The sequence below is a fragment of the Acomys minous genome, assembly GCF_964271855.1.
Source record: "Acomys minous genome assembly, chromosome: 16".
Taxonomy (NCBI): Eukaryota; Metazoa; Chordata; class Mammalia; order Rodentia; family Muridae; genus Acomys; species Acomys minous.
In genome coordinates, this window is record NC_140498.1 from 97,923,363 (window position 1) to 97,931,954 (window position 8,592).

The window sequence follows — 8,592 nt, forward strand, 5'->3', positions numbered from 1 at the left end:
GACCAACATGGGCTCTGGCCTGCCTCCGTGAGGACACTTTATACAGCACTTTGACCCTCCCCTCACTACTCACTAGGGCCCTCACCACACCATAGGGCAGCAGTTCTCAATCTGTGGGTCACGACCCCTTTGGAAAACCTCTATCTCCAAAAGTATTTACGTCATAATTCATAACAGTAGCAAAATTACACTTATGAAAGTAGCAACAAAAAAATAATTTTATGGTTGGGGGTCATCACAACATGAGGAACTGTATTAAAGGGCCACAGCATTAGAAAGGCTGAGAACCGCTGCAGTAAGGCCTTTGCATCTACGGACAGTCCTGTCCCCGTGGGAGTTCTTTTTCTTTCTTTCTTTTTTTTTTTTTTTGGCTTTTCAAGACGAGGAGCAGGGTGTGGTGGCGCACGCCTTTAATCCCAGCACTCGGAAGGCAGAGGCAGGCAGGTTGCTATGAGTTTGAGGCCAGCCTGGTTCTACAAAGCAAGTCCAGGATAGCCAAGGCTACACAGAGAAACCAACCCTGTCTCGAAAAACAAAACCGAGGGGCTGGAGAGATGGCTCAGTGGTTAAGAGCATCGTCTGCTCTTCCAGAGGACCCGGGTTCGACTCCCAGCACCCACATGGCAGCTCACAGCTGTCTGTAGCTCCAAGATCTGGTACCCTCACACCAATGCACATAAATTAAAAAAAAAAGAAAGAAAGAAAGAAAGAAAGGAAAACAAAAACAAAACAAAAGACAAGGTTTCTCCCTTGACGATCCTGGACTCACTTTGTAGACCAGGCTGGCCTTGAACTCACAGCAATCCACCTGCCTCTGCCTCCTGAGTGCTGGGATTAAAGGTGCACACCACCAAGCCCGGCTTAAACTCTGACCCTCTGGAAGGGCTGTCAGCATCCTTAACCACTCCAGCCCTCACCGCATGTCTGTGGAGGCAGACACAGTAAAGACATCCATGGAGTTTATTCCATCCAGCGAATGATAAACTGTCTTTTACAATTCTGTAGTGCGCCGGTAACAGACGGAAATACGCTGTTAAGTCAGATTGTAAACATAACCGACCCATGCAGGCCAGCACACCCCAAGGCCGGGGCTGCCACCTGTGAGTTCTTCCCTACGGTCTGGCTCCAGCTCCCCACCCACTGATCCAGCCAGGGCAGGTCCCCTGCTCACAGGGAAAGATCATGACAGCAATATGCTTCAGCTCTGTGTCACACGGAGGCTCCTCAAGGCCCCCACACAAGTGTCATCAGGGCCTGTGATGAAGACAGGTGCCCAGAAGACTGCAGCCCACCTGGGAGGAACGAGGCCGAGCCAAATGGCCTCCAGCTGAAGAAACCAGAACCGCAGCTGCTCCAAGAGCTGTGCGCCAGCCTGTGGCAGACAGCGGAGACAGAGCGGCAGCCATCACACACTCTGAACCTGCCCGGCTGGGAGCCAGGGCCATGCTCCAGCGGGACAGTGGCTGGTTTGTCACTTTTTGTAGTTATTTGTCAGCAGTAGGCAAGCTGTAAAAGGTGAAAGGGTGGGTGGAAGCCAGACAATACAGCAAATTGTGGCTATTTTCCCAGCTGCCATCGCTCTTGCCCCTTGGGTGGGCCACGCATGACCCATGCTCTGAGAAGGGTAGAGACCAGTGGGTTTGGGCTGAGGAGGCCGCCTGTAGCCAGCAGGACGCCGCTTTGAGAAATAAAACATGCAGGGGGATAAGAACCCTCCTGCCACAGCCATATTCCCTGCGGGCAAAGTGTCCTTCGTGTTTCTCCAGGGCGCAGGGGTGCTCCAAAGGGCCCCCCCCCATTCTGGAAGCTAGTACTCCGGGATCACCAGAGGCTCAAAGGCGGCAGTCCCCAGGCTCACACCCTCCTCCAACTGCCTGACACCTGTGCTTGGCCATCTACATAACAGAAGTAAATAAAAGATGGCCGCCCCTTGTGAGGACACCGCGAGGTGAGGTAGGCTCACTGAACTCAGCTTGTGTTCTAGCTGCACTCGGAACAAATGGCCGTTGGTAGGATAGAGGTCTGATCTGGGACATGTCCTGTCACGTCTGGCACAGCAACAGACAGGGAGCTGCCACATTCCCCAGCCATAGCATCAAGGCGTCCCTAAGTCCGACACCTTGCCTTAGGCTGAGTCCTCACTTCTCTGAAGCTGGTGGTTTCAAGGGAAAGCCACACCATTGCTTGACCCCCTCTTTCCCCCACACCCTGGCCTCTGCTCCAGCTCCCAACACAAGATGGCTGTGAGGACTGGTGCTTAGCTGCCAGGAAGGTGACTCAGAACTCAAGTCCTTTGCCAACTGCCTCTAGCCCGTCCATCTTAACCCTAGATGAGGGCTCTTAACCTGCTTCTCAAGCCGTGCACACTGGGAGGCTTGGGCTGCAAGGGCACACTTCTTGGCAGGAAAAAGGCAAGGCCTGAGTAGCCCAGGATCGCAGCATGAGCTCACGCGCGTCCTGCACAGCTCCCGCAGCGGGGCGCACCGCACACCCAATGCACCCCCTTCACCCGAGCTGCCTCCTTTGAATCTTGACAGCTGTGCAACGGTGTGTGACCTCCCGCAACACTTTTCATTCAGCGTTTCTGCCACAAAGCATGGCCGTGGAATGCAGTGCCCTAAAATAAGCTTATTCTCAGCCATGAGACACCGCCGCACGCCTTTGATCCCAGTGCTCAAGGCAGAGGTAGGTAGGTGGATCTCTGTGAGTTTAAGGCCAGCCTGGTCTATACACTAGGGAGAGATGAAACAACCAGGGCTACATAATAGACAGACAGACAGAAGCAGGCGGATCGCTGTGAGTTCGAGGCCAGCATGGTCTACAAAGCGAGGGCTACACAGAGAGACCATGTCTTGAAAAAAACCAGAGAGAGAGAGAGAGAGAGAGAGAGAGAGAGAGAGAGAGAGAGAGAGACCTTGTCTCTGAAACACCAAAAAGGGAGGAGGGGACCAAAGGACAGGAGTCTGCCCAGGCGTAGTGGGCAGTGGAGGTGGTGGGCAAGTACTTGGTCGGGAGAACTAAGCCAGCATCCCAGAGGAGGGCAAGCAGCATTGTGAAGTAGAGAAGCACCATCAGTGCCAGGATGGCTACGGCCAGCATCTGGGGCCACATTAAGATCTTCTGGTTCCCAGGCTGGGCATGGTCACCCACGCCTTTAATCCCAGCACTCAGGAGGCAGAGGCAGGCAGATCGCTGTGAGTTGAAGGCCAGCCTGGTCTACAAAGCGGCTCCAGGACAGCCAAGAATACACAGAGAAACCCTATCTCGAAAATCCAAAATAAATAAAAAATAAAAAGATCTGCTGGTTCCCAGGCTGGGCGTGGTCACCCACACCTTTAATCCCAGCACTCGGGAGACAGAGGCAGGCGGATTGCTGTGAGTTCGAGGCCAGCCTGGTCTACAAAATGAGTTCAGGACAGCCAAGGCTACAGAAAGAGACCCTGTCTCAAAAAAAGAAATAAAAACAACAACAACAAATCGTCTGGTTCCCTTTTGTACTTAACTTGAACTCATGATGATGTCAGACCCTGCTTGTCCTTTGAGCGGCTGCCACCACCAGCTTCCTATACCACCCTGGAAAGCCACCCCGCTTCCTGGCTCCTCGTTTTCCTGCCCCAACCAGAAGACCAACTACAGCTTTGAAAAGAAAGTTGCCGGCTGGAAGGTATGATGAGCACACATGGGCTGGGGCAGCACAAACTGGAGGGGATTAACAGGAGCATGTGCTCTGATTTTAGAAACAACCCTTCAAGAGCAGCCACCAGCCCTACTGTGCCTGCTGTGCCTTTTTCCTCCTCAGGTCACCAGGTACATGGGAGAAGGGGGGACCACTTCTGAATTCAGGGCAAGGCCTGGCCGCCCTGCCCCCCAGGGTGTGAGACCCTGGGCCAAATGGTCCCCTGCACCACACAAAGCTTTGAGCAGCAGAAGGCTTTGCCTCCGCTCTGCTGTGGCTTCACGCAGACTCAGAGGGGGCAAACTCGGTACGAACAAAAGCCCCAATTCTTCAACCCCCCCAACCCACCCTGCCCCCATTGCTAGGGGAAAGGGTTGAATTCCCAGCATCGGACTGGAGGCGGCACCAAGCTTGGAGGGTTTCAAATTTACTGCTCCTGAGAGCCCAGCCAGCCGCTTGCACAGCCGTGGGCACCAGGCTTTATGTGCAATTTAAGGTAGTCAGAGGATGAGTTTTCCCCATAAACATTTTTCTCTTGCCTTGAGCACTGAATTTAGAAGCACTTCTCAAGCACATGTAAGAGGGGCCAGGCACCCTTCCCCACAAAATGCTTTCTCCAGTCCCATGAGCCTGCACCACAGTGGGGTGCTGTGCCAGGGTCAACAGACATGCCATGAGGAGAGTGGCTGTCCACCCACACCAGAGCACCCTCCTGGGCCTCTTGCCTCAAAGGAAGATACTCCTTTTCTTATCATCTCCCCAGCTGGGAAAGAGTTCAAAGAGGAGTCCAGGCCCCGCAGATGTAAGCAATTGCTCCCTCTTAGCGTTGTGACGCAGTTGAGGTAAGCATCAGGTAGAGACCCCCAGCGGTCGAGCCCACATCTCTAGGATCTAAGACAGAGCAAGCTGTGTCAGGAAGAGCAGCCTCCTCCTCCAGGAAGCTCTCGTGGCTTTCCTCCATGCCTGCACTCAGAGGCCTCGAGCCAAGCCCGGTGTGGGGGGGGTCACAGGGCATCTCAAGTGACTTCACTTAAACCCTGCGCTCTCCCCAAAGGAGCCCACCTGAGACCAATGCTTTGTTTATTTCCTAGGACAAATGTTGAGTGACAACTTAGCTTAGACTCTACTAAGCGTGGGAATTAGAGAGGAAGGCGAGGCTGTCTCAACACGGAGAAGGGAAATGGAAGAGGCAGGGAGAAAAAAAGGGAAGGGGTTTAGCGAGGGACGGAGGGGCAGGGCGAAGAGAGAAGCTGGCAGGAGCAGGGAGCAGGGAGGAGAGAGGCTAGAGGGAAGAACTTCATTCTGTCCACGTCAATGTCAGGAAAGTTGACTACGGGTCCCAGCTCTTTCTTCCACCAAACACTGGCCCCTCTTGTCCTTGGGGAGCTAGGGAAGGGAACAGCTCATGAGGCCGGCTGGCCAGCACGATGTTACACAAGTGCGAATGGTGCCAATGTTTTTATATAATCCTCCGGTTCGCCCCATAAAACAGACCATAACACCCTGGCAAATACACTTCAATAAAGATCCGTGCTATTACGGGACCCAGCGTCTTCCAGAAGATGAATCATGCTGGCAGCGTGGCCAAGCCACTGCTTCCAACTCAACTTTCTTCCTCCTTCCCTTTGGCTGAACGGCTGACAGAGAAGCCACGGAGCCGGGCAGGACTGCCGTGGGTTCCAGAAGCTCTGCGGGTGGCGAGGAAGCCCCCCAGGAAGTTAGGGTTTTGTTATCTGAGGATGCATGTGCCGCCTACATCCCCAGATGGCACCTGGCCCCTCCAGGCTGTGCTCAGAGGTGTGCCTGGAGCCCAGTTCTCCCGGGAGACCCCAGATGACCTCTACACAGCAAGGAGCCGACCTACGACCTGAGCCCTGCAGAAAATGCCCACCCAGCCTAGCCACTGCCCACTGGAGCCAGTTCCTAGTACTTGCAGAAAGAAGTTTGCTGGGGGAGGCACACAGAACAGGAAGCCTGCTGGTGCTGCAGGCTTGCAGCAACTGTCTCCTTCCTGGAACCCAACAGAGCTGTCCTTGGGGACAGAGGAGGTGCATCCACTCCGCTCCCAAAACGTAGATGTTCTATTGCCACCGCCATCCACTGTGACTCAGATGCTGAGCGCCCCTCTCCTCAAAGAAAAGCAAAGAGCCTACCAGAAGCAGACACTTTCATGCGTCAGGCATCCCCAGGCACTGTGACCTCGGTCCATGTGAACACTTGGCCCCTACCCCATCCCTGCCAGACACTTGAATCCAACTGTGCACACAGCACCAGTGGCGTTTTACACTTCTCCCACAACAGAACTCTCTGCGGGAGACCTGAGCATTCTTGAAAGGTGGCTATCTAGGTCAGAGGTCACAACTTTAATAGACAGGCCACCCTCTGCGCCCTTCGGTGAGGAAGATGGGATCAGCCGCTTTACAGGGGCAGCAGTCCCTCCCTCCTCCGTACCTCCAGGGAGACAGGAGTGAGCAGAAAGGTTCTCTGGGTCCTTGCTGTGGACCTGGGTGTCACCTCCACCCTCACTCGGTAAGGTACCCCTGGTTCCTGGCTGTGAACCTAGGCGCTGCCTGGAAGCACCTCACTGTGGACTTAGGCATTGCCTGCACCCCTCACTGCCCTTCCGGCAGCTCCTGAGAGGCTCTTCCTGGAGAAGTTTTGAGTTCTCTTGGGGAGTAAGTTTGGAGGCATTGTGGGGGAAGGCAGGGGACAATTCTCAAGTGTTCCCAGGATGAGTGGATGGTGCAGTCACCCTATCGCTGTCATCTGCCAACGAAGGCCTCCCAGCATTCCCACTACCTCTCGTATTCCCTCTCTGCAGGACCCAAAGCAGCTTTCACCCAGGACCCTGACAGATATCATGGGTGTGGGCAGCCACTCCTGAACACAGTAATGTCCTGACACGGGACCCTGCCTTCCCCTCCATCGCGCGGCTCACCATTCAGCTGGTTGTAGACCACCTCCTCCAGATGGTCCAGGCGCTGCAGGATGGCCTCTCGGTCGGCCAGAGCACTCGCCTTGGAGAACCGATTGCGCATCCGGCGGTCAGCGCCTCGCACGACCTGCACCAGCGCCTCAGAACGGTCCTGCAGGCGGCAGTACACCGAGAAGAGGATGATGCCCACGAACACCAGGATGTTGACGGTCAGCAAAGTTTTGATCTTCCTGGCCACCGCCATGAACGCGGCTCGGACGGGGCCGCCTCACCCGCCGGGCATCCCCGGGGCCCCGGGGCCGCAGGAGCCTGGGAGCGGCCGGCCGCGGTGGGGACCATGGGCCGGGCAAGGGCGGGAGCTGTTCCTTCAGCACCGCCGCGCGGGCTCCACGCGCCAGGCCGCCGCGACCCGCCCTTCTCCAGCGCGCAGAAACCGTCCGGGGCTGCAGACACAGGGCGCCGCCCGCATAGTCAGCAGGGCGCCCCCACCGGGAGCTTCAGAGCCAGGAGGCGGCGCGAGGCCTTGGCTGCCGCGTCCCGCTCGCTCCTGCGCGCCCCGCTCCTGCGCGCCCCTCTCCTGCGCGCCCCAAACCACGGCGCCGGTGCGCAGTGACGCGGCCTGCGCTCATCAACATGCACGCGGCGCCCGCTGCCCCGCCCGCCGCCCCAAACCGATCCCGCGCTCCACCCCTGGCCAGGATAGGCCCGCGTGGAGCGAGGCCCAGGGCTCCGCGCCACGCAGATCCACGGATCTCCTTCCACGCCCGGGCTTATCTTAGTGGATAAAACCCATACTTGGCCCCTGTGGACACGGAGCCTTAGGAAACGCCGGTCAGGGCTGTGCTTTGCGCGCCCGCCCGGGGTGTGGTGAGGTAGGTGCCTTTGTGCGCACAGGAGTGACTCAGAGCCACCTTGATATGCCTGCCCACCGCGCCTGGCCAAACCTAATCTGATTGGTCGCCTTCCTCTGGGACGAGGGATCAGAAAGGAGAGTTAGAGTAAGCTGGAGAGTGAGCAACCCTATTGCAGCATCAGGCCAAACAAATGACTGAAAAGCAAATCTCGACCAGGTTCCCCCAAGTCCTCAGAGCTCAGCTGCACGCTCAGCCGAAAACAACAACAAACAACACCTGCCTCTCCGTCTCTAATTTTTAACCCCAAACAGGCAGCTGTAGACGAGGCCGCTGTAATCAGAGGAGAGATGACAGAAGCCACACGGCATGGCTTATGGACCGCTGTATCTTACAGTGCCTGAAATGATTTCCGACACGCAGCTGGTGCTTAGCAAATATTTACAGAAAGAATAAATGATGGCACACTTATTGGGAGCTTACTTTGTGGTGAGCCTTTCATATAGAAAGACAAGGTCGGCCGGGTGTGGTGGCCCACGCCTTTAATCCCAGCACTCAGGAGGCAGAGGCAGGTGGACTGCTGTGAATTCAAGACCAGCCTGGTCTACAAAGCGAGTCCAAGACAGTCAATGCTACACAGAGAAACCCTCTCAAAAATAAGAAAGAAAGAAGACAGACAAGGTCTCTGGGACTTTGCAGCTCTTGGGTTCTGCATGTGTGTGTACATGCATGTATCTGTTGGGTGTGCATATACCCATGTGTGTGCATGCATGTGTATGTGTCCACTGTGTGTACACGTGCCCATGTGTCTGCATATTCAACTGTTTGTGCATGGGTATGCATGTGTGTCCCTGTATAGGTACTTGTGTTTGTGTGCACACGTGTTTCTGTGCTCACAAGTCTCCTTTGTGTGTGAATGTGCACATGCGCAAAGTATCTGTGCTATGTCTCTAGGTACACATATGTGCCGATATGTGGTCTGTCTTCATGGTGCATGAGCACCTGAGCAGTGTGTGACGGGTCGCTGTTGTGTGCATATATATGCATGCATGTGCTGGGTCCTTATGATTATGCATGTGTGTGCAATGTGTGTGTTTGTATGCACCTGTGTGTTCATGTGTGTGCAGTTT

The 8,592-nt window shown here is 55.4% G+C and overlaps 1 protein-coding gene across 1 annotated transcript in view; it reads right to left on the bottom strand.

Moving 5' to 3' along the window:
* The window catches only part of GALNT9 (polypeptide N-acetylgalactosaminyltransferase 9), a 69,531-nt gene extending 61,609 nt beyond the window's left edge, over positions 1–7,922 (bottom strand). The window contains exon 1 of the mRNA XM_084762811.1: positions 6,615–7,922. Coding sequence (XP_084618937.1) covers positions 6,615–6,855 — 241 coding nt within the window. The 5' untranslated portion in view covers positions 6,856–7,922. The remainder of the gene's footprint in view (positions 1–6,614) is intronic.
* Between the last annotated feature and the right edge of the window lie 670 nt (positions 7,923–8,592).